At 49.4% G+C, this 17,995-nt stretch overlaps 1 protein-coding gene across 1 annotated transcript; it reads right to left on the bottom strand.

Moving 5' to 3' along the window:
- Nucleotides 1-16,302: 16,302 nt before the first annotated feature.
- LOC134531340 (uncharacterized) lies at nucleotides 16,303-17,139 on the bottom strand. Its single transcript, XM_063367037.1, has 2 exons — nucleotides 17,111-17,139; nucleotides 16,303-16,651 (listed from the first exon to the last, which is right to left on the bottom strand). The coding sequence occupies exons 1-2, from the start codon at nucleotides 17,137-17,139 to the stop codon at nucleotides 16,303-16,305; spliced, it is 378 nt and encodes a 125-aa protein (XP_063223107.1).
- Between the last annotated feature and the right edge of the window lie 856 nt (nucleotides 17,140-17,995).

Genomic DNA, 17,995 nt, shown 5'->3' on the forward strand with positions numbered 1-17,995 from the left:
AATTTCGCGGGAAACTGAACCGGCCAGGTTCGGGACAAATCGCACATTGAAACATGATTTTGCAAAGACTTAATTATTAATTAATAAAAAATAATGTTTAATAAAATCCTGTGGAAAAACATAATTATAACAATTTGTTGTAGTGCGGCGGAAGGATATGCCACACCCGGCCGGATCCTTGCGCCGGTGTAGCACTCTTTGTATGGCGTTCGCCTCGTCGCACGAACTGCACTTTGCTGCGCGCACGGGCGCGTTCGGTGCACACGCTTTTGCGAGACGTTGATGAGGCATAGCGGTCTATGCGACAGAGGAGCATTGGCAGTCGGCGTCAAAGTGAACAGTTTTTCAGGGCTGCAGTTATTTCTGGTTCAAATAATACGATTGGTTTTCACACATCAAGTATCAGCAACAGTGTTTTAAAGTATTTTGTTGGAAAATACATTTTTCCCTCTTTCAATCAGCATATGCAATGCCGTCGCCCCGGTTCTCATGTTCCAGATTTCTAGTGAGAAGGCTGGTGTTTTACGGAAAACGTGTCCGGGAGGGCGCCAAGCTAACTACGGTTAACCATGAGGATGGTCGGTGGGTACGTATGCCCTTGCGTGGCCCACTAGGAACGGCGGCGGTGGTCGTGGTGCTAGGGATCCTTGGTTACTGATACACTACTGGCCATACACAGCATAGCATGCTGATCCCTAACTGGGTTGGGGAAATTCACAAATAACACACATGAGTCTGGTTTTCACTGTCGTATACATGTCGCGCACGGAGTGTGCGGAGTGGACATTTAATTGAAATTGGTAGTTACACTTGCCGTAACAGTTACACTATTTTTACCTACACAAATTACACTATGTTGACGTTTTGCACACTTAGATGCGCCGTCACTATTATTGTCGTCGGCTGGTCGACTAGTCCCTGAAACGGTACTATTTTGCCGGCTACTCAGGGTTCGGTAGAGGGGGTTCGGGCCGCGTGGCCAAGAGACTTAGTTACCAGAATTACAATTAACACAACTCGAACACAGTTTCCAGATTCTTTATGCACCGTAAGCTGAACCCTTTACATGAGCTGCCGCGTTTTCGTCTGTGACCGTTTCTATAGGGCGAAGCCCGGTTCCGCGCACTTATATTGTACTGGAAAAATACGGGACGTCCCGCTCGTGACGAATATTACTCGCGCAGCTATGGCTTGAACTCGCTATGACTCGCGCAATAAGACGACTGTCTGACTGGACCACATTGTCCGGAAAGACAGGTAAAAACACAGTACACCCGATGGCGAATATTCAGACTACAAAAATACTCAGCGTCTCGCAAAACTCCAGAGAAGCACACACGTGAGAAGAATGACAAAAATGCAAACCGCGACTGGATGACGAGGTGACACACTCGGCTGAATGACAATGCGACTGCAAGAACTGAAATCCCTTCTCCTCGGCACAGTCTGGAACTACAGCAAGACAACGCGCCCATTCTGCTCTCACCGTCTCGGAGCGATCTCGCAGACATGTCCACTGTCGCTCGCGCCCATCTGCTGACTGCCTCTTTCCCGCCTGGCGCGCCCGAGCGCCCGCGTACCTCCCCTCTCCCCGAGCCTGCGGAACACGCTCATTGGTCACAGGCGGAAGCCATGGCCTTGACGCCCGGTGAACAAGTAAGAACTTATTATACATAACACTTCAACTAATAAAATAAATTATTTACAATAAAGAATGTTAAAGAATATTTACAATAATTAGTCACGTCCGGTTCTTATGTATTTTACATTTGATTTCCCCTGACGCGCGAATCTGTCTTCTCCCCCCTGTCCTAGCCGCTCTGGACAATCGGCACACACGCAACACAGGGCAGGAGAAGGCGTTGGCATGGCATAACGGGTTGTGAGAGCTGGGTCGACACTTGGGTCGACGTCATTATTGAGTCCTCACATCAGTCGAGGTTGAGGGGGAGAGTTCGATTGGAGTCGGCCAATCCCGTAAGTTGCGAACGGCGATGCTCATTCCAACCTGTGTGGACCGTGGCTCGCTATGAAAATTCGTTAAAATTCTTCGGCAAGTAACCAAATATCTGTAACTGAGGGAGTCGGCCCACGCCGTATACTGCACTGCCCCGCGTAATGCGTTGTGTGGGGAGATTACGTTAAAGCGGCTGGGATAGGCCCTACACCGTAAAAGGACCGGGTGCACACGGGGAGTTAATTATAAAAAAGGTTTTGGAGAGTGACTATAATTACCAGGAATGAAATCGGTGAGGACAATGGTTGAAGGCTCCCCGTGGGATGCACGTCCGTCCCGGTCCGCGAGTCGCTCGGTACTGGCGTCTGGCTCTGGCGCGAGGGGAGGGCTCAGTGTCCTCTCACGCCAAGGTTTCTAAAGTTCCATTATTCGTAAAATATTATATTAATAAAAGATTGTAAGCGGCTCTAAATTCACACATTAAAAATTAACAATTAACCTGATACATAGATACGTTTTGGAAATTGGATTTAACAAGTTAACATTAATTAAATTCGAATAATGTGAGTCACACTGGAGACTGTTCGTCAGTTGATGACTGCTCCAGTGGCGAATGATGCATGAAAATTTGGGGCAGTTTTAATTAAGTCACACACTACTTTATTTAAATTAGGCTGAAGGCCGCAAGGGGAGCACTCATAAATGTTTTAATAAAAATCCACACGTGAGTGACCCCTGGCACTCCTACGTCGCACTTCCTTTGCACGGGTTTGTTAATTAAAAGTGATGTGATCTATAATGTACATTGAATTTATAATGTACTGAAATCGTGTTGTCTGGTTGATTAGGGCATGGGCTTTAATTCTACCTTTGCTCCGCGGTGGTCGCCTGACTCGGGTGGGCCATGGCTAGGGATGCATTCGGTTAGCGGGATCGGATACTGGCGGTTGCAGGTCGGGCTTTAGGGTGGCCTTCAGCAGGACGACGTCAGCATGACATGTCCTCATTGAATAATCATATTTTTTATTTGACAAAAGCAGTTTCTGATAAGAATGTTAGTATAAGGTTCAATTTTTTTTGCTAAGAATATAATTAAAACTATTGTTTCTGTTCGAAACATGTTTATGAAGACAATTTAGTTTAAGGGTCAATAAGAATTTTCGCAGTCAAACTTCTAGTAGCTATGTATGTTGACGCCAACCGCCGGTGCTCCCTCTGGATCGCACAGGCCGTTACGTCCCAACAACACTTACTCGTAAGTGCAACGAACACGCCCGAGCGTTTTCCGCCATGTGAGTGAAAGTGCGCCGCGACGAACACCAAGTCGACTATAGCGCCCGGCCGGGTGTGGCAATGCGCTAATGTACCAATATAGATATATACTAAGGTGAGTGATTCAGGACTCTACGTGGCTAAACAGATATGAAACCCTTCAACACAGATAGTAGATAATATTTTCTGTGTGTGTGAGTCATTCCTAGTTTCTTAACTGTATTATAAGTGAAATTCCAGAAAATGGTAATGAAAATTTGTCATTTTTGTATTTTGTTATTCATTCTCTATATGTTAAATTCCTCATGATTATCTACAGATGTGTGATATTTTTTAAATATAAAATAATAAGTACCCTATTTTCATCTTAGCTATTTATTTCGAAAAGTTAATACTATTTACTGGTTCTATTTTTCTTTCGTTTCTTAGTTTTTTACTATATCAAACAAATTTAATAACATCATCTTATTCATTTTCAGACATACAAATGTATTATTATCAAATAAATCTTATCCTTTTTTCAATCACTTAGAAACAAAATCTTAATAAACAAAAAAATGTCATTGCTTTACAATATAATATAACTTATTTTTCTTTCAACAATTGGATATCCCTTGATTTGCACCTAAAGTTGACAAGACTTTGATGAAGCCCTGAGAAACGTGTAATAATAAATAAATATGATAAAGCTTATGATGATCATTAGAACGATAGTGATATTAAGGGCCGGTTTTATGACCTCCGGCTAAAGTCCCGGCTAAAATTTAACCGCAGGCTAGCTGTTATTTCGGTTTTATGACTTCCTGTTAACGTCTACCTTCCAGTTAAAGTTCCGGCTAACCTAGCGGGTGGATGAACCGACCGCTAGCTGCTTAACCGGAGTATAAGCAACAGAAAATAAAATGGCGATGTATCAGGCGAGGTTAGTTGTTGTTAGTGATGATGACTATTTGAGGAATTCTATTGAATATTTGCAGGATGCGATGGAATAATTTATTACTAAATGTAAAATGCTTCGCATTCGTCAAAGTTTTATTAAAAATTACATGGCATGAAAGTGTAGTCACGCTTTTCTATTCTCGTCGAGTCGTGTATTATTATTTGACTTTAATTGATCACGAAGTACATAAACGTATGCTATGTATATAAACTTAAATGTTCCTGCTTAAGAATATGTGTAAATAAGTGAATTTTAAAATTGCAAAACGAGGGTTATTATTACTGGTAGGTACCTATAAAATGCGTGTTTTCGTGGAAGTTGTATCTGTGAATTTTTATTCGTAATACAGTGGACATATGCCGGGAATGAAATGCACTTCATACGACTTCAGACGTGGTTATAATTCAATGAATACAATTGAATGTGAAAATAAATGTTACCCAATTATCCCTTCCCTATCTTACAAACCATTAGGTACTTATTATCTACCTGCCACGCAAGTGCAAAACGAAAACAGCACTGGAATTATTCTGTTTCCCGTATCCAAGTTTATCCCTTGATCCTATCGGCATGACCCTTTATATGTTGGTCTTGTTTTACATTATACTTGCTGTTTTAATTTAAAATGTTGAAAAATCCTGTACACAACACAAAATACCTAACATAACACGCAGTGGCATCTCGTCAGGGCAAGCAAGGCAAGCAGTGCTTGCCCAGGCAGTTTCCAGACATTTTATTTTTTAAATAAATATTTTATTCAGAATAGTATTTTACTTTGGCTCGTGCAGTTAGGTGTATGTATTTTTTACACTATCTTCTTGGGACCCAATACTGTGCGCTGTGCGCTATAAAAAAAGAACTCGTTGACACAAAAGCATGCTGTTTTAGAAGCGTTGCTAGGTTTAGAAGCGCTGGTAGGATCGCTTTCAGCAGGAAGGCTGCCGCAGTAGTTTCCTTTCGGAAGGGGGGTGGCATGGTACAAAGGTTCAGGGAGGGGATTGGCTGGAAAAATACGCGGTAGAAGCTACAAAGATAACGCTTTCTTGCCGAACTGGAGCGAACATGGCCGAAGCAGACGGTGGAATTTTTCCGCCGACTGCTTCGGCTATGTCCGGTACAGTTCGGCACGGCAGGTGGCGATGTCGCGTTTCAGTCGGCGGTCGTCTCTCGGGGCGCGCGCATCTCTCCCGCGGGCTGTTGGCTGGCAGTGCGTGGGGGATTTGTGGGCGTACGATGATACTACACTCCCACTTAGTATATAAGTAATGTAGAGTAGGTATTTTACTATCAGAATAATTTAAGTCAATCATTATTTTTCAAAAATAATGTATTAAAAAAAAATGTCAATTTTTCTACCTGTGGAATAGTCAATGTTCAGCTAAGAAAACTACTTAAATTGCACCATTTTGTACCTTGAAATCCATATTTTCCCGGCGGAGGGCCTGCAGACCCCCCCCCCCCCCAACATCATCATGTTTTGGTGTGAACGGAGTTATTGCTTCCCCTCATGTAAACCTCACGCCTCGCCACTGATAACACGATTCAAACAAATTATGTCAGGTCTTGTAAAAATATATTTCTTTTGTATACATTTTACAATCATAATTATTTCCCCAGTGAATATATCTAGGATCTCTCGACCTACTAAATTAAAACAGCAAGCATCCTATACCACAAACTAATTCCATCAGGATCGGATTAATTTGGATACGTGATACGAAACTATTAGTACAAAAATGAAACCTACGCCAGTGAAATGAAAATCGACAAGTATTTTCCCGAAACGAGGTCTATATTATTTGATTATGAAATAAATTTATGAAAGAAATAAGTGTTCTCTAGCAAAAATGCCATCCCTATTTATTTGTTGGTATAGAATTACTTCGTTAGTTTTGGCTTAATATATAACCTAACAAAATCATGAGTTACAATACAAGAGTAAAGTTGAAAACACACGGTTTTGAATCGTAAATTGTAATTTTATGGTTTAATACAAAGCAGGTTTGTCGTCAAAGTAGTTTTTGGTTAATTTAATTATATCTGTTGCAAGATAAAGTTCGCGGCATATTTCTTTACTGCAGCTGTAAACATTCCGAATCACAATACAAACAAACAGCTGACTAACATTCTACCAGAAAAAATAACTGTCTTGCAACAAAAGTTACCAAATTCTGTTTTATTTCATTACCAACACACCCATTATTACACCACACGCTTCGTCAGGTTCCGGTTAGCCCACCGCAGGCTAAGTATGGGTCATAATACACACCTCGTTCGTTAAACGGAGGCTAGCCTTACCTGGAGGCTAGCTAACCTGTAAATTTAGCCGGAGGATATAATATCGGCCCTAAAAGTATTTATAATAAACATACAAGAAAGATGGTAGTAGAAAAGATTGATTAGACATCATGGGAAGATCCAAAAATATTGGTTGACAGGTTAAGACTTCTTCATGCTTCACTTTGTGTAGGAAACTAATCGTCCATCAAAGAAATATACTTTATACTCAAATAATGAAGGAGGCTGGCTAAAAAACAATAATGACTTGTTTTAACTGCATTTGTATAATGTAGAGTTATAAAATAAATAATTTGAATTACAAAAATTTAATTTTTAATTATTGTATTCTGATTTCTAACTTCGCCTGAGTTCTCGCTTTTGTGTGAGTAGTATGTAATAGTATGTTATGGCACAGGCACCAGGCGGTGGTGCTGGTGCCGTGGAGCCAGCGGATTGCTCTGATGTCACGGTGGCCATTTTGGACTCAAAAATTCCTCAAAATTCCTAAAAAAATGACTCATAATGACTCAAAAATTCCCGTTTTGAGGAAATATTTCTGTTTCTTCCTCAAAAATTCACAAATTAGGATTTGCCTCAGAAAGAACACAAATTCCTAAAAGTGGCTTAAAAGTCCTAAGAGCTAGCCGCTCTAATCCTCTGACGTCATCAAGTATTTTGACATCACCGTTGCAATTTCCGTTACGGCTGCCATAGTATGTCCTGGCGTCGGCGCCAGGCGCTGGTGCCTGGTGCTGAGGGAGCTCTGATGTCACATCCATCTCTGATGTCATGATGGCCATTTTGGATAGCCGTGACATTGACCTTGTCCGGGCACCTGCCCAGCCGACGAGCGAGACCAGGTGTGCAGAGCTACCTCGCACACACAGCGCAGCTAGTAAACAAAAAACCAACATAGTGGAACACGCTCCACAACCAGAGCACCATGCAGGTCCATACCACCGACATCGTGTGTGCGCACTGCCTGTTACCCAGGGAGGCGGATCTACTGACAGTATCGAGTCCATGGTACAAGACTTGCCAATGCACCGCCCGCAGCAACGACCCACTCGATCACTCATGGGTAAAGCCTTGGGAAGAAAAAATACCAGGTGCGAACCACGGACAACCAACCTGGCAATGGCTACCGGGGAAAACAAACCCACGGCCCATAAAAATGGAAACGGTAACCAGCACCACCCTAGTGGACACCCGACCGACCGCATGCCCCGCGTGCACATACACCATGCAAGGAAAATTCAAATTTGGATACCCACACTGCTCACTGACCCGGACCTCGGGACGAGCAACCGCCCCCAAGGCTACCAGGGAAAGTTCGTGTTACCCGAATTCAGTGGCCTCGGACACGAGGACCCGCGGAGTTTCTTAGAGATCTGCCAGGCGCGATTAGCCCGGTCGGGGATACCGACAGATGAGTGGTCCAGACAAGCCAGCGAGGAACTATGGGGCACTGTCCGCCAATGGTGGGGCCTGTGGGACCAGTTTGGTATGCCGTGGGATGTGTTCTCCACCGCCCTCACCCGTCGTTTCTACACCGACCAGGCGTTGGCTCACTGCACATCGAAGTTCTATGGCATGACAATGGGAAGGCGAGGCAGTTAAGCACTTCATCGCACAAAAGATGCTACTTTGCAAGCGTGCTTCACCACACATCCTGCCAATGGCCGCATTAACAACCATGACAGCCTTGATATGTACCGACCTCCAGCCGTTCATGCATTGCTGTCGACTCGTTTCGGTCGAGGATTATGTGCAACAGGCCATCGTGACAGAACATCAACTGCAGTACCTCTGGCACCGTAACACGCCGAACACGAGTCGGGGCGTACCAGCCTGATACCGAGCCGGGGATAAACTGCAATGAACACATCGAAGGCAAACAGTAACCAACCACCGACACGATAGCGAGCCATCGAGAGTGCACCAGCAACCCATGAACCAATGAGTTAGGAGCGGTCCGATGGAACACCACAACGGGGCGACGTGAGATTGGTTACCCAATGGGAAACACCAACCCCGGGGTGTGGCGCTAGAACCACCGCCTCTGGTTACAACGAAACATACCTTACCAGCGGAAGGAGACACACCACCCCGGCTAAACCAACTGACCCGCCCATGGGACGGCATCCTGCACATTCCAGTGGAGGTCAATGGGCAACCCGCCGCCGCCCTGGTGGACATCAGAGCGAGCCACGAGTTCGTGAACCCCCACCTACTGCCGCCCAGGATGCTCCAACCACACCAGGTGGAGTTGCAGTTGGCGACCAGCACCCAACCAGGCATAACCTTGGACAGGCTGTACTCAAGGTAAGCCTGCGGGACTACACCACCACAGTGATCGCCATTGTTGTCGAGGACCTCCGCGAGGAGATAGTATTAGGCCAACCCTGGCTAGCCAAACAGGACAAGGTGATTGAGATGAAGTCCACATGGCTACACATCGGCACCCAAGAACGACTAGTGATCTACACGATAGGATCAATGCCTGAAGAGCCTGGAGAGGCCGTGACCTTAGACCACTTGCATCACAACATGCAACCCGAGTACCGTGCGGCAATAGATCGAGTCTTATCAGAAAGGCAGGAAGTGTTCACTATATCCGACCCGCTCAGGCAAACCACAGTTACAGAGCACCACATCCCGACCACAAATAACAACCCTGTGCACGAGCCCTCTCGGGTCTATGGCTTCTGCGAGCAGCGCACGTTCAGGGAACAGATCGCAGAAATGCTCCGGGACGGGGTCATCGAACCCTCGAATAGTCGCTACAATGTTGTGTGATTCTAACGCCAAACAATAACGATCCTTGCGCTTCTGCGTCGACTACCGTTCGTTGAATGCGATAATGATCATCTCTCCCCCACCCCAAATCAGCCTAGAAGCCGCCGTGGCCGGACTTGGATGGGCCAAGATTTTCAGTACCCTCGATTTAAAGTCACGCTACTGTCAGGTGCTGATACGGGCGGAGGAACGAGAGAAAACCGCATTCACCATCCCTGATGGTCGGAGGTTTCAATTCCAGGCGATGCCATTCGGCTTGAAGGGCGCCCCAGCTACATTAGAAGGTATGATGACACGAGTGCTAGAGGTTTACATCGACCAATTCGCACTAGCCTATCTCGACGATGCCATCGTCTTCTCAGAGACCTGGGAAGAACATGTCTGCCACCTGACTCTGGTCCTAGAACACCTAGCTACCCACCATTTGACAGTTGCGCACCACAAGTGCCACCTGGGCACACAGGAGGTAGAATTCTTGGGCCACGTAGTGAGCGCTTCGGGCAACTGACCCCAACCGGGCCACCTAAGGAAGATCGCGAAAGCCGAAGACCTACGGACTTGGAAAAAGCTTCAGCGCTTCATCGGCCTGGTAAATTGGCTCCTCTGTTACATCCCATATTTCTTGCAAACGATAGCCCCGCTGACAGACATTCTGTCGGCCTAATCCTGGTTCAAGTAGGGCAGCTGCCCCCAACGTGCCTTCGAAGAAGTAAAGACCGCCTTCACCCGGTGTCACACGTTCGTGCGGGTAGATCCCGAGCACCCCCTCTACTTGCAGACCAAAGCAAGTGCCCTTGGGGTGGGCGCGGTACTTTTCCACGTAAGCCCGAACGAAGACAGTGAAGTCATAGATTACGCTAGTGCGAAGTTCGGGTCGGCAAGCACCGATACCACAGTAATGAGCAGGAGTGCCTAGCATTGGTCTGGGCCTAGAAAAAGTACCGGCACAACCTCGAAAGGAGGAACTTCACCTTGAGGACGGACAACCGGTGCCTCACGTGGCTGCATATGATACAGGATAGAAAAGGAAAGCTGATTCGGTGGGCGCTGTTTCTACAATCATTCGATTTCGAGGTGGAACTCATTCCCAGCACCGAGTATCAGCTGCCCGACTTGCTGTCGCGAGAGCCTGACAAGCATACCGAACTAATGGACGAGGACGATTGGGACGAGATGCTACCCCTGTCACACCAAACAAGAAAAGACAAGCCGACTCAACATGCGCCCACATTATGGCCGACGCAGACGACGACGAGGGGCACCCAACACAACCGCCGACTTGTACCAACGTGTGTGTCAGTTGCAAGTGACATCACTGGATGCCGACCGAAGCCACCAACAAATCACCACAGATGGTCACAGAACTTTGTGCATTCATGATGGGATGGTGATGACATGGACCCAGGGCGAGCGCGATTATGGGCGGACCTACGTCCCAGTGGAGGCTCAGGAAGCAACACTGAGAATCTTTCATGATCACTATCTGGCCAGACACCCAGGGACGGATCAGACATGCCGAGAAGTGGGCAGCCACTACCACTGGTCTGGCACAACTCACGACATCCGTGGGTACGTCCGAGAATGCGGAGTATGCCAGGTGCAGAAAGCACACTGACGAGACGGGGAGGAGCAGTAGCGGCCTAGGACACCCACCACCACCTCTCAAACAATATTGTTGAACGTGGTGGGCCCCTACCCCAGCAACCCCCCCCCCCTGAGGGAAACAATTCTTACTCATTGTGACCGACATATTCACTCGGTGGACCAAGGCGTATACCTACTGCAACATCAGGACCTCCACGCTCGTCAGCATTCTGACGAGGGAATTCTTATCGCGCTGGGGCTATCCCCAGCCCATACTAACGGACAACGCCAGTCAGTTTCTGGGATGCCAGTGGAAGGCCTAGTGCTGCGACCACGAGGTTGAAAACCATACTACGCCCGCCTACCATCTAAGGGCCAACCCGACCGAGCGGCGAAACCAGGAACTGAAGGCACAACTACGCATCCGTCTTGAGACGGACCACATGCAATGGGACTTGCATGTACCCAACGCGCTGTTTTTTGTACGAAGGCGTACAAATGTCGCCATGGGCATCACACTAGCAGAAATGGTGAAAGGTCGAAATCTGCGCCTACCAGGCGAGTGGACCACACAGGGCGCCCCTCACCCAATGGAAGATGTGGAAGGCTGCGAAAAACGCCGCAACACTGAGCATGAAAGGGCTTGACGGTAGCAGAGAATCTACGCCTAAGATATCACACCTACGACCGACCATCCCCCACCTGCCGTGCGGGTAGGTGACCTGTTGTTTTCCCGGGTACACCCACTCTCGAGCGTACCCCGAAACTATTGCGCCGGTCTAGCCCCACGGTGGAGCAGTCCCTACCCCATACGCCAATGGCTAGGGAGGACCACTTACCTGGTGCGTACTGGCGGGAGGCGGGACAAGAAGAAGGTTCACCTAGACGACCTGCACCTCGCCTCCTACCAGGGGAGAGGATACCCGAAGAAGAGACCACGCTGATGTCTGACCTAGATAGGACACCAGAAGAAGGCACCCCTCTTGAGACCACCCTGGCACGACGCCGGACCGAACATTGACGACCACACACGCTCGTGTTCACGAGCACGACGAGAACAATGGCAAGGGCTGGAAACCACGAGCCCCCCAGGACACCACCCCATGAAGAAGAGTCCAGGGATGTCATTATGGTTCAACCACTCTGGCACCGACAACCACCACGACATCTTGAGGGATAAGTCCTAAATACCCCTCACAGGGGAACGCCAAGCAACCTGGTGCCCGAATGTACAGGCGACCAGAAGATAGAACCGCAGGATGAGTCCCAGGAGCCCATCACCGAGTGCCCGCTGACCCGGACACCAATGAACCCGCAATGCAACCAGAACCATGGGGAAAAAGACTGTGGGTACTCTCAATCACCGAGCTTTCCCACAGTCCTGGCACAACCGCAGAAGCCGACAATGCCGACACCACCCCCAGGGTGACGGAAAGTGATGACGAGGACGAGGAGGCCTCTTATCCAAACCCGCTCCGCATACCAGAACGGGAGAGGAGGCCGTACCAATCCAGGTCATTCCAAGCACCGGAGGGCTATAAACCCGACGTACCAGAGCCTCACATCGGACCTTCCAACCTGGGAGATGACCTCGGTGGCCTACTCCGAAGGACCCACCGACCGCCAAGATACCTGGCCGACTACGACCAGGGTAATGCGCCAAAGAAAGGCGCCAACTGACCATAACCCGGGTGTTCGACGTGGGACGACCTGGGGCCAGAGTGCAGACCACACCAGCTACGACCACCATGAACACCGCCGGGATGGAGCTGCTGTCGAAGCGAGGGGTGCCCTCACATGGCGGGGCCACTAGTGGCGCAAGGTTGGGCTTCTCGGCGGGGGGGGGGGGGTGGGCGTGTTTGACATTATCCAGCCGAAGGCCACCTAAAGCCCGACCAGCACCCGCCAGTATCCATCCTCGCTAACGGAACACACCCCTAGCCATGGCCCACCCGAGTCAGGCGAGCCTCCGATATCAAGGTAGAACCAAGGGCCGTGTCTAATTAATTAAACACCTCGTACCCTATCATTAACAATCTAACATAATTTAAGGGTAACATCAATATTAATTAAAACCCCCACCCAGGGAAAGTGCGACGCAGGAGTGCCCGAGTCACTCACGTGTGAACTTGCCATAATAAGTTTGTGAGTGTCTACTTTGCGGCCTTCAGCATTATTTAATTATAGTGTTGTGTTAACGTAAATTTTACCTCCCCATTTTTTATGTGTATGTAGCCACTGGAGTGGTCAGCAAGCGACGTACAGTCTCGGGCGTGACTCTGAACATTGAAACTTAATTTACACAAATTAATTAACCGTAATTATTAAAGGCCATCTGCCAATCAGATTAATTAAGAATAATTAATGTATTAATTTAGAGCTGCTCTCAGCTTATTATTATTAAAATAAATTCCGAATAATGGAACTTTAGCAACTTTGGCACGAGAGAATGCCGAGACCTTCCATCACGCCAAGGCCAGACGCCAGTACCGAGCGACTTGCGGACCGGGGCGGACGTGTGTTCCACGGGGCACCATCATCCTTTTTTCTACACTGAGCAGTATTTCTGGTGATTGTAAGTCATCGACATAAACCTGTTTTATTCCATTTACGTAAACTCCCCGTGCGTCCCCGGTTATTATACGGTGCAGGGCCTAACCCAAAAGCTTAACTTTAAACTACCCGCACGAGCCATCACGCGGGGTAGTTCACCTTACGGCACGGGCAGACTCCCACTACCAACGAACTTTTACTCAATGTCGAGTGCACGGGCGCCGACGACAGCTACATGTAAAAACTTTTCATCTAATTTAACTGCGGGACACGACTCACACAGGTGAACATGGACGCCAACCAAATTCGGGATTGGCTATCTCCATTCAACCCCCCCCCCTCCCTAATCAAGGCTGGCATGAGGGCTTAAAATAGGGATAGTGCATCAGAGCACTATATTTATCCAAGAATATTTTTGTAGGGTAATTCCTTGTGCGCCGTGCATGTGTAATGTTAGTGTAATTGCGACTGTAATTGTCAACCTGATTAAACGACCACTCCACACAGTCCGTGCGCGACGTGTCATCGACAGTATAAATCTCGAGTTCGTGTTTTTTATTGTATTGAGCCATCCTATCCCAGCTAGGAACCAGTGTATTATGTCTGTGATGTGATACCAGCTAGGGACCCCTCCAACCACGAGCTTCGCCGACGGTCCTAGCGAGCCACGCAGGGGCAACGCACCCTCGAAACCCAAATTAGGTTAGATGCCGAGCTAACCCCTGGCACAAGCCCCCCCCCCCCCCAACCCCCCATAATACAATTTTAATAAGAACCAGTTTACCGCTAGGATACACGCCCGGTCTCGAATGCGAGAACCCGGACGACGGCATCTGTCATTTTAGATGATTGTTTGTGATTAGATGTGGTTATCATCCACCCTACAAAAAACAATACAATATTCAATTTTGTATAGAAATCTACTCCTAATATCAACAGTTGCGAGCCCCTTTACTCTCATTGTGTTAATTTGTTTTGGATTACTCAAAACTTATATTTGTAACACTGCTTGTGTCGTGGTCTGGTCGACTAGTTCCTGACAATGCTGCTGTACTGCCGGCTACTCAGGGTTCGGTAGAGAGGGGGTTCAGGCCGTGCGGCCGAGGAACTTAGTCTCCAGAGATGGAATGAAAACAATTCTAATAAATTTTGATGGTCCTTTATGCACAAGATCCCGAACACTTTACATGGGGCTGCCACGTTTCCGCCTGTGACTAATTCGAGGTGGGTCTAAACCCGGTTCTGCGCACTGATGCAGTTAAGAAAATTACGGGAAGTCCCGCCCGTGATGACTATCACTCCTACGGTAAAGAATATACTCCTTAAGACCCGCGCGTGATAGGATGTCTGTCTGACTGTATTCTGCACAGGCCAGAAAGAAATTAAAAGAAAAATAACACAGAACCTAAGACTGCGAATGACCAGGATGAAACAAAGAATCGCGACTCGCCCGAATTGACAACAGAGCACGCGTGTGCGAAAAGTAAAACGAAAACTCGCGACCGTAACTACTCAACGACAAGCTCGACTGCAAAGTATATGAAAACGTCTTCGCACGGCAAAAGTCTAGTGGTTCTGCAAATACCGCGCCCGCTTGCCTCACCGTCCCGGAGCGACATCCTCAAGACGTCCGTCGCCTCTCGTGCCGGGTCCACGACTTGCTCCCGCTAGCCCGGAGCGATGACACTCGCGTGACCGCTGTCTCCCGAGTCCTGGCGACGACTGACTCACTCCCCTGCCGCGCCTGAGCGCCCGCGTCTCCCCCCCTTCTCCTAGAGCCCGCGGAACACGCTGATTGGTCACAGGCGGAAGCCGCGGCCTTGGCGCCCAGTGAACAATTAAAACTTTCATAATACAAAACCCTTCAATACAAAATTAATTATAATAAAAATATACAAAAAGCGTAAAGCAAAAATATATTTACAATAAAATAATAAGTCAAATCCTGTAAAGCAAACATACGTCGCACATCACCGTCTCTTGCGTAGCACCACACACTCAAGAGATGGCGCTGGCGAGGCATAACGGCCTGAAGGAGCCGGGGAGACATTTGGGTCGACGTCAAATACCCCCCCTCCGACGAGGCTGTTATGTCCGGCAGCGCCATTCATTTACCCGCATGGACGTGATGCATTGGGTCGCTGTACTGGAACACTGACCTGGTGTGTCCGGCGTCGTCGTGGTGTCCGTGCTGACAATTCCTGCTGCCATGGGGGCGGCCGAGGAAGGCGGCGGCGGCGGCGCCTTCCGCGGCAGGTGTCGGCGCGCCCCAGGTGGCTCGCGTGGCGGGCGGCGTCGTGCCCCAGGTGGTGCGCGTGGTAGGTGGCGGTGTGCCCCAGGTGGTTCGCGTGGCAGGTGGCGGTGGTGTGTAGGCGCCTTCTGCGTCAGGCGGCGGCATGCCCCAGGTGGTGCGCGTGGCAGGCAGCGTCGTGCCTCAGGTGGTGCGCGTGGCAGGTGGCGGTGGTGTGTCGGCACCTTCTGCATCAGGCGGCGGCATGCCCCAGGTGGTGCGTGTGGTGGGCCGCGGCTGTGTGGCAGTGCCTTCAGCGGCACGTGTGATGGGTGTAGGTGGTGCTGGGTTGACTGTGAATGGCTCGACAGGTGGCTGATTCCCTTGAGAGTGTTGCAAAATCGTCGTTTTGCGATGCCGTTCCGTGCCAGCAGCTTTCTCAGCACCCGTGGGCGGCGCCGTCGGGGTAGTTCCCCCAGGTGATCTTGTGTTGTTTTGTCCTCTGGTGGACGTGGCAGCACGGCCGGTTCGCACCGCGTCAGCCCACTGTGAGCCTTCACGGCAGTTGGGGGCAGCGGCGTCGGTGGTGGTGTGATGACCACGCCATGGTATGGCGTTGACTCGGCAGTCTCGCAGTGTGTTGTCTCGCTGACGATGTTGCCCGACGTCGCACCAGCAATCCACTGGTCAGCTGGGGGCGGCGACGTCGGAGGCGGCGTCTGGAGTGGTAGCGTCTGGTGTGGTGGTGTAAGTTGCGGCTGCGTCTGGTGCGGATGCGTCAGTTGCGGCGGCGTCTGGTGTGGTTGCATCAGTGTTGGTGGCGTCTGGTGTGGTTGCGTCCGTTGAACCGGCGTCTGGTGTGGTGGCGGCGTCTGTTGTTGCGGCGTCTGTTGCGGCGGCGTCTGGTGTGGTGGTGTCTGTTTCGGCGGCATCTGGTGTGGTGGTGTCTGTTTCGGCGGCATCTGGTGTGGTGGCGGCGGCGTCTGTTGTGGCGGCTGTTGCGGCGGCGTCAGGAGTGGTGGCGGCGTCTGTTGAACTGTCGTCTCACGCAATGGCAACGTGTCGGCGTCCGCACAGTACAGCTTCATTCGGCACGGTTCACATGTAAAGCCAAACATCCACGCCTCTTCACGAGCGGTCGGATGTAAACATTCCTCGTGCCTCAGATTCCCACACTCCTCGCAGAACCACCCATCAGGTGTCCCGCCGGGGCATGAATGCGCGCAGCATTTCGTCATGCCGTACATCCGGTATTCGAAACAAAATCCACATTCATAATTAGTAAAGTGCTCGCAACTCTCGCCTGACTCTGGAAAGTCTGCGTCGGCCCACGACTCATATGCTTCCTGGAAGTCGTTCATGATTGTCACGACGTGTAGCCTCTGTGTCGTAGTCGCGATCGCTCAATCTCAGTCACGTCTCGGGTTTCTGCTCAGGCGCCAGCAGGTTCCCCTTCCACTCTCGACTTGTGCACGTCTTGTCTCGTCATCCACACCACTCGCCCTCCTCGTAGTTATCTGCCATTATCCGTTACTCGTCTTCCCGGCGTATTCAATCTCCACCTTATCTCGTATCTTCCAGCGACTTTATCTCCCCCAGGTCGGCGATCTCTTCCCGTCGCGAGATACCTGATCCGCGCGGCCAGCGATAAGCCGCGCTGCTCCGCCGCACGAAATACGATGCCGGCGTGAGACGCCCCGCGTTATCTCGCTCCCGCGCCGCTGTGTCACGCCCGTTTCCTGCGCAGCTGCTCCCACGTCTCACGACTGTCTCCGCGTATCGTCTCGCTGCGCACACAATGTCCGAAAAAACTATGTCCAATGTCCCGCGCACTACGACTTTTGCCACTGTTAAATGTTCCGCATGCGTAGTCTTTTAACATAGACAAAATTCGAAAACGTATTTTGGCTAGGCCACACTAGTTAGGGCGCCACATGTCGTGGTCTGGTCGACTAGTTCCTGACAATGCTGCTGTACTGCCGGCTACTCAGGGTTCGGTAGAGAGGGGGTTCAGGCCACGTGGCCGAGGAACTTAGTCTCCAGAGATGGAATGAAAACAATTCTAATAAATTTTGATGGTCCTTTATGCACAAGATCCCGAACACTTTACATGGGGCTGCCATGTTTCCGCCTGTGACTAATTCGAGGTGGGTCGAAACCCGGTTCCGCGCACTGATCCAGTTAAGAAAATTACGGGACAACCCGCCCGTGATGACTATCACTCCCACGGTAAAGAATATACTCCTTAAGACCCGCGCGTGATAGGATGTCTGTCTGACTGTATTCTGCACAGGCCAGAAAGAAATTAAAAGAAAAATAACACAGAACCTAAGACTGCGAATGACCAGGATGAAACAAAGAATCGCGACTCGCCCGAATT

This window comes from Bacillus rossius, chromosome 3, assembly GCF_032445375.1.
Source record: "Bacillus rossius redtenbacheri isolate Brsri chromosome 3, Brsri_v3, whole genome shotgun sequence".
In the NCBI taxonomy this organism is placed as follows: domain Eukaryota; kingdom Metazoa; phylum Arthropoda; class Insecta; order Phasmatodea; family Bacillidae; genus Bacillus; species Bacillus rossius.

Coding starts and splice junctions, on each gene's coding strand:
- LOC134531340 (XM_063367037.1), bottom strand. CDS start 17,139: ATGGCAGATAACTACGAGGAGGGCGAGTG. Junction 16,652..17,110: donor AACTACGAGGAGGGCGAGTG/GTGTGGATGACG, acceptor GTGAGACGACAG/TTCAACAGACGCCGCCACCA.